This window comes from Pyrus communis, chromosome 2, assembly GCF_963583255.1.
Source record: "Pyrus communis chromosome 2, drPyrComm1.1, whole genome shotgun sequence".
In the NCBI taxonomy this organism is placed as follows: domain Eukaryota; kingdom Viridiplantae; phylum Streptophyta; class Magnoliopsida; order Rosales; family Rosaceae; genus Pyrus; species Pyrus communis.
Window position 1 is genome coordinate 32,137,778 of NC_084804.1, and position 18,417 is coordinate 32,156,194.

The window sequence follows — 18,417 nt, forward strand, 5'->3', positions numbered from 1 at the left end:
TCAAATTCCCTTTCTCTCATGATGGATGACAGCCTTAATATAATTCCGGCAGAATGGAGATTGCGTACAGCGAAGGGGAATATGTGGGTGGAGCCGTGCAGGTGGGTGGTTGTGAGGCTATGACCAGGCTGCGAAGGCTGGCATAGGGTAGGGCATAAGTGTTGGCGTGGCTGTAATTTTGGGGGTCATGGTGTTGTTGGGGTTTTGGAGGTCTGATTTTTTTTGCAGCGAGTGGCGAGACATCCGTCTTTGAAGGTCAATCTGCCTCATTACGGTTCCTTTTTCTCTCTCAAATATCTTCAGAACACAACCCTCAATCCAACAAAAAGAATAAGGGATCGAGCAAAGTAATTCTCACTGCACATGTACCAAAGTGCAGCAATGCATTGACATGCTCATATTTCTTGTCCATAGTTTGATATTCAATCTTTAATTGGCACTCTGACTTGTTTTTTTGTGATGATATATATGTACCAGTACCTCTTTTGCCATCTCCGTCCTTCTTCGAGCTTGACCCAGAAAAAAGGTGACTATAGACCTTCCATGTCTGCCTTGATGGATTCTTGTTTGTTGTTTGAATTACTGTTGAATATGTCCCATGGTTGGTTTTTTTTCTTGAGATAAATATATTATACGTGCATATATACATATATATATATATATATTTATATATACATATCACAGAAAATAAAAATTAAAGAACTTAAAGATATATAAAAGGTTATAATTGGAATAATGGTTATTATTTACCTTTTTATAGTCGGTGGAAATATAATGTGGGTGGGAAGATAAGACAATGGGGTGGGCTTAGTACCACTCTTTTCATTTTTGTTTGGATATCTTGTATGTACATTTTCATATATTTTATAATTAAATACTTTTTCTTGGTTTATTAATTATTGTTTAGAATTTAATTACAATATTTATCAAAAATTAAATAAAAAATATTTTTGCCAAAAAAAAAGGTTTGCACGACGAAGAAGTAACATGCGTCGCGCAAACTATTTCTCCATATCAAACCCTGCTTTCACTGATTTGGCACGCAACCAAGGTTTCGTCACGCAAACTGTTTTTTGCACTAGTGTAAGTATTCATCAACCCTGAAATTTACGTAGGACTACAAGTTGGAATAGTGTTTCAATTTCGAAATTTTGAATTCAACCTTGAAATTTGAATTCAAATCATTTCCGAAAATTAGAATGCATTTAGGGATTCTAATAGTTCCGAATTTCAGATCGAAATTTTCGGCATGGCTTTGAACTTATTCCAATAATTATTATTTTTTTCAATATATTCTTATTTTTTTATAATGATTTACTCAAATTATGTGTTTTGTAATCAATGTTTATATTTTATTTTTAATTTTGGATTCCATTTGTTCATTGTCACATCCCGGCCCGAGGCAAATCACTTCCCAGGCCCGCTCCACCACCGTAGCACGATATTGTCCACTTTGAGCCCCGACCACGCCCTCACGGTTTTGTTTCTGGGAACTCACACGAGAACTTCCCAATGGGTCACCCATCCTAGAAATGCTCTTGCGCGCTACTCGCTTAACTTCGGAGTTCCTACGGAACCCGAGGCTAGTGAGCTCCCAAAAGGTCTCGTGTTAGGTAGGGATGAGAATATACATATAAGGATCGCTTTGGGCTTACCATTCCCTCACGGTTTTGTTTTTGGGAACTCACGAGTAACTTCCCAGTGGATCACCCATCATGGGATTGCTCTAGCCTGCTTCTCACTTAACTTCGGAGTTCCGACGGAACCTAAAACCAGTGAGCTACCAAAAGGCCTCGTGCTAGGTAGGGATGGAAATATACATATAAGGATCACGCTCCTGGGCGATGTGGGATGTCACATTCATTGTTTTTATATCAAACATAAAATTATATATTAAAAGGATAGTGCACTAATAAAATTGAATTTATACATAAGCATATATCAAAATATAAAAAGAACAATAATGTATGTACAAAAAGGTGGAGAATATTCAGAAACTTATAAATTATATGAATTTCCAAATTGTGTTCCGAAATTTCTAAGGTACTCAAATTTTGAAAATGTGAAAAATTTTGAATTTGAAAATTTAATATGGAGAAACGTTGTTCTCAATCCGATCCGTTCGAAATCACCTCCTATCCATACGATAATAATGTGTATTTTCATCTCGATCAGAGCAAAAGCACATAATATGTCAAAGCACGTAATGAGGACTTCTTTGATATATCTTCTGACCCATTTCGCATTTCCCAAGTGTTTTCCTCTTTTCAGTCGGTCTAGGCGACCTAGAACAATATTTTGTCCTCCTTTGGTCGGAATGCGCAGGCATGCCACCACGTGGTTAAAAGTGACCAACGAGGAAGAGATGTAAGCATGATTTGTGTTTGCACCTTAGATTGGATTCTAATCAAACAATTGGACAGCTGAGCAAGGAACCTCTCTTCTTGGTCTAGGTTCTTTATGTATCGAGTGAGAAAGTAAAAGGAATTGAAAATAAATGTAAAACTAATCTACTAGCAAGAAAGTAAATAAAATGATGAACGAGTGCATAGAAAATAGAAGTGCGTTGTAATTAAATAAAAATTGAAGAATACAAAACAGAAAGTAAAGTGCGTAAAATAGAGAATTGGAAGATGAGTGCTTGAATAAATTGCAATAAAAAGATAATTGAAATAACAATAAATTAATTAAATTGCATAACGTAAAGAAATTGAAAGACAAGTGGTAGAAGTAAATTGCATAAAAATAATCTAGACTAGGGCTACTTATGCTAGGACAGAAATTGAAGAGAAAATAGAATGATAAGTTGTGTGTTTGGTCAGGTGTCCCTTCCCTTCTCTTGAATCTTCATATTTATAGAGCAACATTGGCCCTGGACTGGCCATTTGTTTCACTCTAATCTCGGGATATGATGTCTGCTAGATCAACTCATTTTGTAGTATTCATTCCTTTATGGATTGATTGACCTCGATCCTTGCCCTTGTGAACTTCTCCATGCGTTGATCTCCTCCATACCTCTTTAAAAAGCTCGTGAACTCTTTTTCTTTGGTGAATCATGGACCTTGATTGCCTTGGATTGGATATCAATTATTCTCCAGACCTTGGTCCTTGCCAATTATAGAATTTCCACTCGAAGATCTTCTTTAGGCCATCATGACATTCTTCATTTCTTGGCCACGAGCCTTCATAAATATTTAATTTAAAGTCTTGTGGAACCAATCATGTGCCATTATCGAAGTTGTGACTTTCAGATCCGAATGAATTGTGGGAACTACTAAAGCTATGCTTGAGACCTGATATATGTTTAAGAAGAAAAAAAATGTAATTTGTTTTTAGAAAGAGAGAAGAAATAGGAAAATTTGCTACTTTATCCCCTTTTTGGTATTTGCTTTCACTTTTGATCCCTCTTCCACAAAATATCTCTTTTGATCAAGTTTCCCTCTGAAAAATCCATATTGCCTTTCATTGATCTTTTTAATAGTCAACATGCCCTTCATTGATCAAAAACCACAAAAAAAATGCGGCAACACCCTACCGACACTCTTAAATCCATTTTCGGATTCATTCCTTTAGTTGCTCCGCCTTGAGTAATCAAATTTGAAGAGGTGAAGAACATTTGGCACACCGTAAAGTAGTGGGGTAAGCTTTCGATTGCTCCTTCTTGTGATTAATAGAGAATGTGGATCATGTTTGTAGTAATCTCTCTCTCTCTCATCTTGCTTTAGCTCATTATTTGATTTTTCGATTTGAAATTTGGTTGTGGTGGTTGTGGAAAGAAGAAGGAAAGGGTTATTGAATGAATTATTGTGATTGCGGGGTTCCGAAATCATAAAATAAGGTATATCAGTGGAGTATCGTTGGGGCGTCATCACATTGTTGTTGTGGTAGTGTTGGTTTATAATCATAAAAGGAGAAGTATTGTTGTAGTGTCGTTGTAGAGTAATTGCACTATAGTTATGACGTCCTTGTGATGCTGTTATCTGAGTGGAGTTTAACATCGAAAGGAGGAGTGCCATTGGGTTTCGTTTGGGGGCCATTGCTCTTTTTCCCCCTTTCTGATTAATGAAGGGTAGTATGGACTCTTCACATGCAAATTTGATCAAAAGACTAATTTTGTGGGAGAGGGATCACAAGTGCAACCAAAACCCAACAAGTGATCAAAGTAGCTAAGTTTCCTAAGAAATATGTCTTGGTTAGTTAGTCAGAAGACGGTTTTAAATTATATCTTACAATTAGTTATTTAAGGTATTAAAAGTTTAGGGACCTTTCATAAAATAATATTTTAAATGCAAGGGAGTTTATCCAGGCGTTGCCAAATTACTTAGTAAGTCGCAATATATGTTTGGAGGACTTAACATTAGTAACAACTACTCTCCAACAAAATTAATTTCCATACATGGTTATGAGTTTTGTAATGGCCATATATTATGATTAGTCAACCTAGTTGTACTAATAATTCGTTGTATTCTCGGAGACAATTACCGATCAACCACGAGCGTCGTAGTAGGGCATAAAATTATGTCAAGGAAAAAACCTCTAACACTTGCCTTGATCGATTTTCAGGTTTTTCTAATTCATTATGTCATCTTCATTTAACATTTGGTTGATCATGTGCATGTTTTAAATTTTGTATTTAACCTATATGATAATTATGAATTTTATGGGTGATTAATATAGCAATTAGACCCTACTTTTCCAACAAATTCCTCACAAACTAACACCTATTGAGTGAAACTAAAATACAAGAGATCATATATTTTGATGAGATGCAAAATGACGTATTCCGAATGCTCTACAAATTGACAAGCACAACAGTGGGACTATCAGTTGCCATATCATCATCTAACGGTCAAATTGACGGTTTGACTAATAGATATATGATTGCAACTAAAATACAAGTTTGTGTATGACATTGTAATGTTTTAAGGATGATGTATGCAGTTGCAATTGCACTCAAATTTGAAGGTTCAAAATATAATTTACCCTTAATTTTATTTAGCATACATTTCAACAGTAATGTTCCAATCAGACAAGTTCATGAGGCTCTGTGCCAATGAGGATCTTATTCTTACTACTGACATCTTATTCTTATTAGTTGTTACTGACTACAAGAAGGTCCCAGTTCAAATATAAAATGAAAAAGACATATAAGATGAGCCTTGGTTAATATGCGATATCAATGGACTCAAAACCCTTGGCAATTGATGCCTTGACAGCGTCGATTACGACCTGTGTCTTCCGACTAAGGGTTGGCCATTTCTTCTCAGGTTTTGCACCATTTTTAATAGCGCCTACCAGACGAGAAAACTCTCTTACCATGAGGGCTTCCTGTGGAAGATCAGTGGTAACAATGTGATGACTTGGTGGCGGAACCCAACTGATGGCCAATTCATCAAACCAACTTTCTGAAGCTGCAGAAAAAGCGGCTTCTTTCTCTTGATGAGGGATAACAAAACCATCGACATGCAGAGTTCCCTTTGTACCGATAGCAGTTATATCCATCGTCAAACTTGATAAGAAGGAGCAGTGGAAGGTTGCCACTTTCCCATCTTCCCAATGCAGAGAAGCCCCACAAGATAAAATCACTCCTGCTTCATTAAGTACAGGGCCACGCAAAGCAACTACAGTTTTTGGCAGTTCATAGTTATTGGCCCACAAAATTGCCCTGATACAGTACCACCCTGCATCCCCGAGAGCCCCATGAGCATCAAGGTCTGGCTTCACCCGGATATCTTTCTTGAGAAATTCAGGATCAAAAGCCAAAGTAAACACAGTATGTATCTGTGGAACCAAAAGGAGGATGTTCTTAGAACAATAGCAAGTGAATTTCAAAATATCCGTCAACTGCAATTTGAATGAAACTGGACACAAAAAGAACGCTACTGTACACCCAAATGACATTAGTTACATTTTTTTTAATATTACAATAACCTAATATATTGCAAGGCTTCCATACCCAAGCACGTCATGTCAGTAGAATATATAATTCTAACAGTATTATATCGAACTAGAACAGCATGTTTTCTGTGAGAAATTGGGACATCTTGGCAATCCAGGAGCAGAAGGGCATACCGTTCTGAGCTGACCAAAACGGTTAGCATCAGAGAGAAATTCGGACATCTTGGCAGTCCTGGGGTGGTGCATCCACATAGTACCGTCCATGATCTGCACCCCATTGGATTCGCATGCCTCGGTGATCTTGTCAAACTCCGCCACGTTGAGCGCCACAGGCTTCTCCAGCAGGATGTGCTTCTTCTTCTGGGCGGCGAGGACGGCCCACTTGATGTGGAGGCTGGTGGGAAGCGGGACATAGACGGCATCGACATCGGGATCGTCTAAAACGGCGTCGTAGGAGCCGTAGATCTTGGCGTTAGGAGGGAAGTTGTTGGCATTGGCGAACGCCGTGGCCTTGTCTATAGAACGGCTTCCGACGGCGTATAGTGTCGCGTTTGGGGCAAGAGTGATGGCTCGCGAGACTTTCCGGGCTATATCGGCACAGCCCACAACTCCGAATCGGATTGGCGTTTCGGAAGACATCTCGAGGGAGGCAAGCAACGGCACTGTGGGTGTTAGTGTCACTGTGACTGAGTGTGGTGATATTTTGCTGGTCGTGTTTGTTTCCCACTGAATACTACAGAAACTTTATGTTATATAATATTTAATTAAATGTGATTTTCAATTATAGTATAAAATCCTTACTGAAATAGAAATTAATATAATCATATATATTGTAACATTTTACACACGTTATTACATGGAATTATAAATATATATATATATATATATGTATGTATGTATGTATGTATATATTGAGTGAAACGATAACATTAGTAAGTTAAATGTTAGATTAGCCACCAACGGGGTTTCGAACCCATGCCATTATGCAAAAGCACAACACATTTCCACCACTGTGGTAAATGACCACTTTCACATGGAATTATATTTATAAATGGTAGGTGTGGGAATTTATCTAATATAACCCTTAATCATATATATAATCATTTATAAGATTTAATTACAGTATAAAATCTCTACTAAAATGGAAATCAATATAATTATGCACATTGTTATATTCTACACACGTTATTACATAGAATTATATTTATAAATGGAACAATGTGGGAATTTATCAAATATAACCCTTAATCATATATAAGATTTAATTAATTTGGAATTTTACCTGTTATTATCCCATGTGCTACGTAAATGTGGTTTTCAAGTATAGCATAAAAGCTTTACTGAAATGGAAATTAATGTAATTATATATATTGTAATATTTTACACACGTTATTACATGGAATTATGTTTATAAATGGTACGATGTGGGAATTTATCAAACATAACCCTTAATCATATATAAGATTCAATTAATTTGAAAAGTTGTCTGTAATTGTTGCATGTATTATATAAATTGTGATTTTCAATTATAGTATAAAATCCTTACTGAAATAGAAATTAATTTAATCATATATATATATATATATATATATTGTAATATTTTAACCACGTTCTTGCATTAGAATTATATTTATAAATGGTACGATGTGGGAATTTATCAAATATAACCTTTAAATTCAATACTATTCATTTTTATAAAAACTTTCAAAATATAGGCAATTCTCCTTAAATAAAAAAAAAATTAAATCTAAAATTTAAAACGTCAAGGGATCCAGCTTATTTAAGGGATTATTTGTAAGTCCCACTTCACATCATAGCCAACTGTTCATTTTTTAGACATTCCTTCAAATATCATCTCTACAAATAATCATTCAAATCCAAAACCGTTTGACGATTGGATTAAATAGTAGTCGTAGTAGTGTATATGAATAATCTAAACTACCTATTAACAAAACCTTCTTTGTCAACTAAAAGAGAAGAATTTTTATCAATAATAACTAAATGAAAGGACAATTTGGTTTTCTATCACAAATTAAAATCATGGGCAATAGCGGTAATTCTGCATAAACCAAATTGTGGTGTTCTTTTTTCTTTGCTCACTCATATGTCATGAAAGCATGTCTCTAATTTTAAATTTTATAAGATAAAAAATAAAGATTTAAACATCTTCCATGTTCTAGCTCTCCTTCACATTTCTCTCAAACTTCTCTCCTTCACATATTTTTTTTTCCTTTTAGTTTTTTATATTCACACACCATAGTGTGTGCGCGCTTCTTTTAGTATACATTATGCACATATCATACAGAAAGGGTTTCACAAGTGTGGTGTTGGGAAGATCAGAATCCCTACGTGGTAGTGGAGGAGGTATCACCATTCGAGCAAATGGCTGGCGAGCCTTGGATGAGCTTGGCGTGGCCTCAAAGCTCAGGCAAACTGCCCTACCACTTCAAGGGTATGTATGCCTAGTAAACATGTCTATTTAATACGAAATAACTCACTCTTGTCTTGTATAGGGCCCGTGACATAAACCTTAATGATGGCAAGCAGCGAGAAGTATCGTTTGGGTAAGTGAGGAGTGTGCAATATAACATTGTTAGAGTGTCAATGACAGCTATCGCTAAATAGTATCTAATTCAGTGATGCGAGTCATAAAATATTTTCATCAAATTTGTTTATCAAGTGATATACATGTTAGTACTTTAATTCCATTAGAAATATATAAAGTTTGAAGTCGGTTCAATAAATGAAATATTGTCATGTCATTTGATAGAGGATTAGAGAGCTTGGCAATTACCCCTTGGATGCCAAGAAACCTCTGTTAAGTTGGACTCGTTAACTTTCTATCCAAGCCAAAGTCGATCGTTTCATTTATTCTCTATATCATATCATTACAATTTTGAAAACGGGTTTGTACAAGTTAAGGTGACGAACACAATTGGAAGAATTCCAATTCATGATAACTTGGTCTATTGGTTCGTAACTCTCAGTGCATAGCAGATAAGGTGCATCATGACTACATCAAGAAAATTGTATATGTGAGCAGATCAGTCCAAGGTTTCGAAGGTTTCGAAGGATGCGTGACGGTGGCTGGAGATGCCATGCATGTAAAGGGGCCTTTCCTCGGTCAGGGAGGCTCCGCTGGCATCAAAGATGCCATTGTTATTTCTAGATACTTGGCTCCGACGCTGGCCAAAAATTACGATAAAAATCGAGGGGAGTGAGAGAAGCTTTGGAGAAGTATGTGAAAGAAAGATGAGATTGGTATGCTGTCTACACAAACTTATCTAGTTGGTGTGCTGCAACAAAATTCAAGGTTGATGCTCAATTTGTGTGTTTATCTTGATGGCTACTCTTTTCAGAGATCTAACTTGCCACACTCGATATGATTGTAGACGCTTTTAAAGACTTCTTTGGGACATTTTCATCCAAGAGTATACTATTTTATTTATTTTTTGTGACAAATGATAGAATAATCTACACTATATGAAGGGAAGAGGATTTAAACCCATGACGCAATGAGTTGAGAAAGAAAATCTTATTCACCAAGATAATCCAACACCTCATACAAGAATAGACTATTAGTACAGTATTTCATTGCATAGGTTAGGCCAGTTGGTTAAGTAGCGTTTTACCCGACCCCCAAAACCAAATTTGAATCCCTTCCCCAAAACTGAGCATGATGTGTAATGCATCATCACAATGATTATGCATCTCCGCGGTCTATGATCTAACACAAAATATCAGATTTATTCAAATACAATTATTGACCACAACCTTTAAATACAAAATTATTTCCCAACCATAAATTAAAAGACAAACGACCGCCCTGCAAGCAAATTTGTAAATGTTCTTATTCCTTGTTCGCCGGGCATCGAGTCATACACCCTCAATACTTCCAAGTAACTGTAAATAACAAAACAACTGAGGAGAAAACAAGTGTCGAAACAGATGATGAAGCGATCCATGAAGCTTTAGTAGACGAAACGATACGTCTACGAGAAATTTTGTAGTATCTGAATATACCTCGAGCAAAGTACACAACGTTTGGAGCAAAGGATTGTCAAAAGTGAAGCAACAAATTTTAGCTGAGGGAACGTAAATTTAAATGTTTGTGATACAGACAAAATTTTGCTATTCTAACTAATTTACTGACTAAGACTAAAACACAAGCTTTGTGTACGCTGCACGAATACAAAATATACTATAGTACTCCTGCACTGCAGAACCTCTGAATCGACTCCTTACGTGAACATACTGTTACAAACAATCAAAATTGATTGAATCAATACCACGCCTTTTGTTGCTCTAGCAAGCAAGTTGGTACCTGCACATGTAACAACTTGCTGCATCGAAACTGCCATTTATGACTCTGCTACGATGGCTGAATCTGATCTCGCCGAAGCATCTGTTGGAGCTTTATTACTTCTTGTTGCTGTTCCGGAGACAATGAACTCAGTTTTTCCGGTGTTAGGCTCAAAACTTGTTGTAGTAGAGCAGACTCCACCCCGGGGGGAAGCTCAGACTGAGAAAGATTAATCATGATGTCAGATACTCCAGATCAAATGGCAAATTGGAGCAGTATCTCTTATCCGGTTGTTTTTCGAGAAGAATAAAGTTTATTATAATAAACTTCAATCATATAAACAGTGAAAAAAATTAACTGCATACTATGGTAAATTGCATCAAGATTCTGGAGCAACAATCTCACAAAATGCTTCAAAACTAAAACAGGGAACTGAAAATACATGCGTTCACATATGACCGAAGCACAAACTCTAGGCACGTGTTAGATACTGTTAGTATGTGCTAGCATTCTAAATTTTCTTTTGGAACAACTAGTAAAAAAGCTACAATTTCAGAAAAGCACAAAAATGTGAATTTCTAAACTCTCAAGACGGCCTTTCAATCCTCACCTCCACCTCTTTGTACTAATTCAAGAAATACCCTCACACCCTATTAATTGCTGGCCCCTGTTACACCAAGCAAATCTCCATACCCCGAACTTATTCTTAGCACCTGCATTATCAATGTCAGAAGAGCCTGTTACTACATTCACAAAACCCACCTTCCTATTCTATCCATCTGCATATTCCAAGCAACATCCAAGGTCTATCATATGGACTGATCCTAGGCACCAAAACGAAACTTATCCATTATTCTGCTCCATTCTACAATGGTATATGGCTCATTGAAACACCCAAATTAATATGCTTAGGAATTCTAAAGCGCAGAATTGATGACACCTAAGACATTGATCATGTAATGTAAAGAGGGTCAAGGACAACTAAAGTAGGAATCCAAAACAATAGACCTAGAGTACAAGTGTAAATTACATTAATTCCAGGTAACAAACAAGCACTCAATCATGTAGTGCCTGGTACTTGGATGAGCTTATTTATCATAATAAAAAATTGGCTCTTGCATCATTAAATCACTTCTAAATTCCTTTTAAGTCTTTATGTTATATAAGCTAGTTCATCAAGAACCCACAAGTAAAATCCTTTGAGATGTTGATTAATCACTACAGATGATTTAAACCAATAGTTCAGTATCCAAATGACTTTCTTTTCCGAACCTCCATCCACTAGTTAAGAGAAAATTAGCCCCTTTATCAGAGAGAATTTTGCAATGCTTAAGCAACAAAAATTATGGGGAATGTCACAAAACTTTTCCCAATTGGCTGAGAATATAAAGTCCCACATTGTTTTCTATCTATCTAACATTTCAATTCATAAAAATCATATGCCTTTGCACTTGGTTTTTCTATTAGATGCTGTAGAAGCAACATGATATCAGAACAAGCAGCTCGTCAGGTTTCCAGCCTACTTTTGTAAAACTTGCTCCACTTCAAATATAAGGGAGAATATAAATTCATGTGAGCGGACATGTGAGGGGATGCGTTGAGTATATCAATTCTCACATCAGGTATTCTGAGGCTTATATTTCAATGTATAAGATTTTAGGAATTATTGCCAATTGGTTAATACTTTTCAGTTGGAGGCACGGGCCCCAACATAATCTTAATAAAAATTTGTGCCAGCAATTCATGATACCAAAAAAATCAGTGTCACTGAGCAGCAAGACAACTTTTCTTTTCACACAAAATTTTCTCGTTTCAAGACCGAACTAGCTGCGAAAATGTGAAAAATAAACTGGAATAAAGTAATCACCTGGGAAGACATTACCTGAGAAATCTGTTTCTCAGAGTGCTGTACTTCTTCTGACTTATGAACAGGTTTCGCAGGCAAAGCATGGGGCAATACAGACCCATTGGCATTAGGCACATTAAGACCCACTCTTGACAAAGAGCTACCCCTTCCATCATCCAATTTCATTAGCTTTGAAGAACGCTTGACTGATTCTACAGAATCGTTGACCATTTGAAAGGATCTATCAGCGTCCTTGTTGATTCCCGAAGACATTGAAGAACCAGGCTGTAACAAATAAAGCAAAGAGATAACACAAACAATGACAAAAACTAAAAAGCTAACTAAAAGCACAAAGAACAAAACGATGGAGGTCAGATAATTTTTTCGCACCCTAGTCCTCTGAATTTTGTAAACACAACCTTCATCCAGAAATTTTATAAATGTCAACTAAAATACAACACAACAAGCATAATGCATTATGTAAGTTTCTGTTCAGCTTAACTAATTATTCTATCCGCCTATGCAACTAATCCTCTTTTTCAATCAAACGTAACATCAAAATCAAAATTATCACAAGTACTATAAAATATGGCACCTGGGAGCTGACTTCAGACAGAGGACGAGGTACAGAAGAATGCTGTACAGTAGCAATTGGATTAACCATCTGCATGTTATGCCCAAAATTTGCACGTCCAACCTGACCCGGGTGCTGTAGTAAAGAAGGCTGCATTTTCTGGTTTGAACTAGAAGAATTTGTAAGCTGAGTTTGAGGTCGAATGGACAAACCACTTGAAGACTGAGGGTGTATGGGAGGAAGTGTTGGAACTCCCGATTGCCCCAGCAATGAGGCCTGTTGCAAAACATGGTGGTTTGCATGTTGTGGAAGCTGCATTCGAGGCTGCGTGGGTTGCTGTTGGGGTGCAGAAAACTGGCTTCTAACCAATGGATTTTGAGGTACAGCAGAAAATTGGCCTTCTTGCACATTGGGCACCAACCCAGAATGCAAGGCCTCGTTGAATGGAGGCTGTGAGGTATGACCTGAAGCTTGCCTGATATTTGGCATCTGCAACTGAAAAAGGAAAGTCAATGTCTTACCATTAATAAGTTAATTAAGCACAAGTACTTAACAATATTGATATGACAAAAGTTCCAGGTGGAGAAACGAACCATCTGTGGGCTCACCATTCCAAGCATTATTTGTGCCTGAAAACAAAGTTAAGATATCAACACTATAACAATTTAGCAAAATAAACAGCACAAAAGCACAAGTGTAAAAGGTTATGGAGTATGTTGGCCCTTCAATTTCCAGTGTGGAATCATCTAGATCATTAGCAGGTAACCAAAAGCATGACAGGGACACAAGAATGCTTCTACTTCAAGACATAGATACTCAATGCATTGAGATGAGTGTTTCAGATTTAAAACTCAATGCAGATGAATGTGGATGTTATATGCTCATAACTGCAATGTAAACAGCTTTTACTCCATGCTTCCTAACTAAAAGAACGCAAAGCCTACACACGGTGGTCATTCCAATATGCTTCATTCAGTTAAGAGAGTCCCAATTTGACACAACAATTTGTCTACAACTAATTATTCAAAAAACTTCACCTTGTTCAAGAAGAATTGAAGTCAAAAAGGGTAAAAAGCATGTAGACAAAAAGAGGGAAAACAAAATTATGTAGAAAGCATGTCTGAAAGACCTCGCTGGACAAGGAAACCAGAAATATACAGCTCAATCAAATCTACTCTTCCAGGAAGTTTATGGTCAGATATCAGGAAAACCTCTCAAACAAAATTACATATTTACAAAAGAATATGCATGAAAGCTTTAACAAAAGGGTAGTATCAAAAAAGAAATTTACTGGTTGAAATCTGTACCACATAAACTCTAATAAAAATAGTCAATATTCACCTGGAAGAGGGCTTTTGGCAACTGTGGCCTTGCAAGCAATAGTTGACGAGCTAGTTCTTTGTTTTGTATAGCCATTACCTATAATGAGAAAAAGTATGAGAAACATACCAAGATGGATCCAAAATAAAGAAATAAGCTTCTTCAATTTCTAACCCTGAGTTCCGCCATAATTTGATTCAACTGACCCCTAGACATTTTGGCCAGATGAAGTGTCAAGGGATCATTTGGTGGTGCCAATTGATTCTGCAAGCCACTTTGAGCTGACTGCAAACCAGCCTGAGCACCACCTAGAGCTCCTGCCATGACCGTAGCAGCAGTAATAGCAATATGGAGACCAATTGGCTGATGTTGAAGAGATTCTGCATGAACAGATGGTCCCCCTACTTGCTTATGGGGATCTATGATGGAACCAAAAGAAAAAGATAGCACAATTCAGACCTCTCTTAAGTCAAATAATAACTCAGTAAACAAGAACAAGAAAAAAGAGAAGAAAACTAACCAACATTAGCAGTCAGTCCTGGTCCACCACGACCCTGCAAATGGAGAAAAATTACCTTAGGCTTACAATAAAACCAACATTTATATGCACTAACACATACGCAATCCTGGCATAACCCCCTATTCAACTATCACTACCAAGATGATTTATGTCACTCGTTTGGTTTATTGACCACATTTCCAAGGAAACAGTACTATGACTGATCTCAAAAGAATAAAGATCATTTAAAAAAGGAGGGATATAGAGTGCAAACAATCTTGAAACAGATTAACCAACTAAAATATGTCTGACAAACCAAAGAAAACAGCCAAAATATAAGAGTAGTCCAGCCCTTTTAGATACTGTTAATTCCAAACCAATGGTCAAGTAAACAAAATGTTGGACAATCCAGGTCAGACTCGTCATCCAAGAATTTAGAACCTACAAAATATCCTTCTAGCTTGGTAAAGCCACTTCTAATAATAGAGTGGGGACAGTAAAAGAAAAAGGACTACAGTGATGCTAATTACATAACTTCAAGAAATTTAGAAAAGCAAAGAAAATGGGATAACACTGCAGCTAAAAGTCTCCTATTCACCTGTTCTCGACTTCTGTCAGTGCCTTTGTCATTTTCAGCAAAATCAACTCGTAATTGCCGGCCATTGATTTCATAACCCTGAAGATTGCGACGAGCACTTAGAGCAGTCTCTTCATCCTTGTATTCACAAAACCCATAACCTTTTGGTTTCCCGGTCTCTCTGTCAATGACTAGTCTGAAAAAAAAAAAAAAAAGAAAAAAAAAAAAGGGATGCATAGAAAAATATATTAAAAATATTCAGCTACTTCCAGAACACCTTAAGTTTGGCTACTTGCCATGCAGTACACTTACTTCATAACCTTAAAAATATTGTAACATCAGCTACACGAAAATAGCTAGCTAATAGAACTTCGCCTATAAACGCACTTTAAAAACTGTAGACATTTATAACGTATTTAACATCCTAGAGCATATAGCTTCACTAGCATAAGAAGAACAACCTATTTAACATCCTTTGAAATTCAACCGCATCTAAATTATGAAAGGTAAAGATTATGTTTGTTTTTTGTTCTGAACAACGATAAATCGGTCTCTAAATGAAACGTAACAGCAAAATTAAAATTGAAAAGGACAGGAAGAAGAGGGTTCGTAAAATTTGTGATTAAATTATATTGTTTTTTCTTCAGAATAATGATAAATCAGTCTCTAAGTACAACATAAAGCAGAATTAGAGTTAAATATTAGGGTTTATGTAAAATTGTAAAGTTTGTGATTGGGAAGGGAGTCAACTGACTGACCTGAAAGATACAACAGGACCAACCTCCTGGCAGATTTCTACAAGCTGTTCCTCAGTGGCATCGTAAGGTATATTCCCCACTGCATCACAAATAATTCAACCACAAAAAAAAAATAACATCAGAAATTACCCATATAAAACTTCAACCCAATTTCTGCAAAACCCTTAAGAAATGGCATTCGGACTCAATTGAACTCGTTGCGATTGATTTCGAATCAAAATCGAAGCCGCAAGAATTCTAAGGGAAACAAAGAGAGGATGAATGAATGAATGAGAAAAAAAGAGAGTACCAAAAACGCAGCGGTGCTGAGAAGTGGCCATGAATCTCAAGAGGAGAAGAAGAAGAAGGTGAAGCGCTGCTTCATCTTCTTCCCTCTTAACATCCTTTTCTGTTCTTCGCTTTCGGTGTTTGCGATTAACTCCTCTCGCCGAGACGAATTTGGGAATTGTGAAATTCAGGGAATGCGAAGTGAAGAAGAAAGGGCTAGCAGCGGCAGGCAACTGCAGACAAGGTCGAGAGAGAGGAGATCGATTTGGTGGAGGAAAACAGAAGAAGCAAGAAACGGCGGTTTATGAATGTTTACTGTCAATTGGATTTTTTGTCTTATTTAAGAGCCTGCTGTTAAAAGTTGGGAATAATATACCATATATTAAATCTAAAATGTTCGTAGTGTTTAATTTTTTAAAATTACGAGTTCAAAATTAAATTATTATGACATGATCATTAACACTATGTTTGGGTGAAGAAATTTAAGATTATTAAGGAATTTAAAAATGACGGAAATTGAAATGACGAGATTTTATTTTCTAGAATTTGTAAATTTTCTTGATTGGTTAACCTAAAAGAACAATGAAATTGAATACAGAATTTGTTATTTTTAAACTCTCAATCATAGAAATTGAGAAATGACACCTATTTACATGGAATTTGAACTTGGGATTTGGATGTCCCAAATTCCAAGTTTTTTTTCCATGCGGAAATTCTAAATTTCTATGCTTATAAATCCAAACAAGAGAATTGGTGCCTGTTAATTTATAAATTCTGACTTTTACCAAAATTCCATGTTTATTTCCCTCATCCAAACATAGTGTAAGTGGTTTAGCCTAAATCTCCTGCTCTTAGTCCAAGTATCATTATATATAATAGTTGGTGCTAATGATTTGGATATGACATACATAAACAATAAAGAATGAGGATAAATATCAAGGTTTGTTTATCTCATACTCATTCATTCTCGTACACCTTTATACTTATTATCATACCAAATAAGTACATTTTAGCTCTTACATTTCATGTGTTTACTAAAATACGCGTGAAAATTTATTTCTCTTCTTTAATTTTCTCAGATGTTTACTAAGATATTAAATTAGAAAAGTACAAGTTTCCCATTAAATTCATAACCGACTACTTAAAAATAAAGCCAGAATTGATATTAACAATGTTTATAAGTTCTACGAGTCCTTCATTCTTATGTTTTGGTTACGCGAACATTCCTTGGTTCTTAACTTTTCATATGTTTACTAAATTATGAAATTAAATAAAGTGGGTTGTATTTAGAAATCCACAATCAAATATCTGTGTTTTTCGATTCATAACTTACCTCAATACAGTTGAATATCAGAGTACGCCACGAATAAGATTACCAAATAGAATATTATTAAACAAACAAGAATGTCGAAACGGTTACAAAACTCCAAGAGACTACATTGTGAATGACTTGTTTCTTAAACTAAATTACAAATTATATTTATAAAGAACTAAACCTAAAAAACCATAACTCGGATGGACTAAGTCCAAGTCCTAAACTAACAAGCAAAACTTAAGTACTAAAATAAACCTAAATACTAATATTTTCCAACAATTACTTATATACTAATCTCCTTTCACAGGCCTAAACGTGTGCTAGTTGACTTTTAATTTGCGATGAAAACTAACAAATGAAAGTAACTACCCAATAAGTGGATTTATGCTGAAATTACTATTTTAACCTTAGTTAATCAATTGTAATGTTATGGAGTTCTAGATAAGAAAATGGCAAAATATGGTATTATGAATGATTCACAGACAAAAATAATGGAACGCAAATTCCCAAAAACAAAAAAAAATTGAAGTGACAAGAAAAATAGAAGGAGTGTGATATCCACACTCACTCCATTTTACTTCTCACATATACTTGATAATTTTTTTTCGTTGATCTTCTTCAATTCATCCAATCCTACAGTCGAAATTTAAAAATGTGTGTGAGAAGTAAAATGGAATGTGATATCTACTTCGATAAAAACAGAGATAAAACTGTACAACGGCTCCCGCACTTGTCTTCTCCTCCAAGCTCAAGTACCAGTATCAGACGATATATACAAGAGGAGAAGAACAACCGCTCATTTGGGACAAGCAACCACTCTCCGCCATTTTAACGGGTGGAGACTTTCCATCCAAACATTTTCTCCGCCATTGTAACAGTCCAAGGAGTTTTTCCGACGAGGGTACGCTTCACCAGAATTTTAGGGTAATTTTTCTCTCCTGCAAAGCTCCTTTCGTCCGTTTGGATAAACTATACAAGTTTCATCTTTCATTCACAAGTGGTTGTAAAATATAACGATTTAGTTGGCTCCATGTCTACTATTTTTGTGGGAGCAGGCAGC

At 36.0% G+C, this 18,417-nt stretch overlaps 2 protein-coding genes across 4 annotated transcripts; both read right to left on the bottom strand.

Moving 5' to 3' along the window:
• Positions 1 to 5,163: 5,163 nt before the first annotated feature.
• Positions 5,164 to 6,537, bottom strand: LOC137725306 (uncharacterized oxidoreductase At4g09670-like). Its single transcript, XM_068463951.1, has 2 exons — positions 6,073 to 6,537; positions 5,164 to 5,781 (listed from the first exon to the last, which is right to left on the bottom strand). The coding sequence occupies exons 1-2, from the start codon at positions 6,535 to 6,537 to the stop codon at positions 5,164 to 5,166; spliced, it is 1,083 nt and encodes a 360-aa protein (XP_068320052.1).
• Positions 6,538 to 9,580: 3,043 nt separating this feature from the next.
• Positions 9,581 to 16,335, bottom strand: LOC137725307 (cleavage stimulating factor 64-like). 3 transcript variants are annotated; one of them, XM_068463953.1, is made up of 10 exons: positions 16,065 to 16,335; positions 15,776 to 15,854; positions 15,039 to 15,213; positions 14,462 to 14,495; positions 14,116 to 14,360; positions 13,963 to 14,040; positions 13,215 to 13,250; positions 12,643 to 13,110; positions 12,069 to 12,332; positions 9,581 to 10,420 (listed from the first exon to the last, which is right to left on the bottom strand). In XM_068463953.1, exons 1-10 carry the CDS (start codon positions 16,093 to 16,095, stop codon positions 10,271 to 10,273), a joined length of 1,560 nt encoding a protein of 519 aa, XP_068320054.1. In that variant the 5' UTR covers positions 16,096 to 16,335; the 3' UTR covers positions 9,581 to 10,270. The 3 variants fall into 3 exon arrangements, with proteins under 3 accessions (XP_068320054.1, XP_068320055.1, XP_068320053.1); XM_068463954.1 differs by having other exon boundaries at positions 12,084 to 12,332; positions 12,643 to 13,116; XM_068463952.1 differs by having other exon boundaries at positions 12,643 to 13,116.
• Positions 16,336 to 18,417: the final 2,082 nt, after the last annotated feature.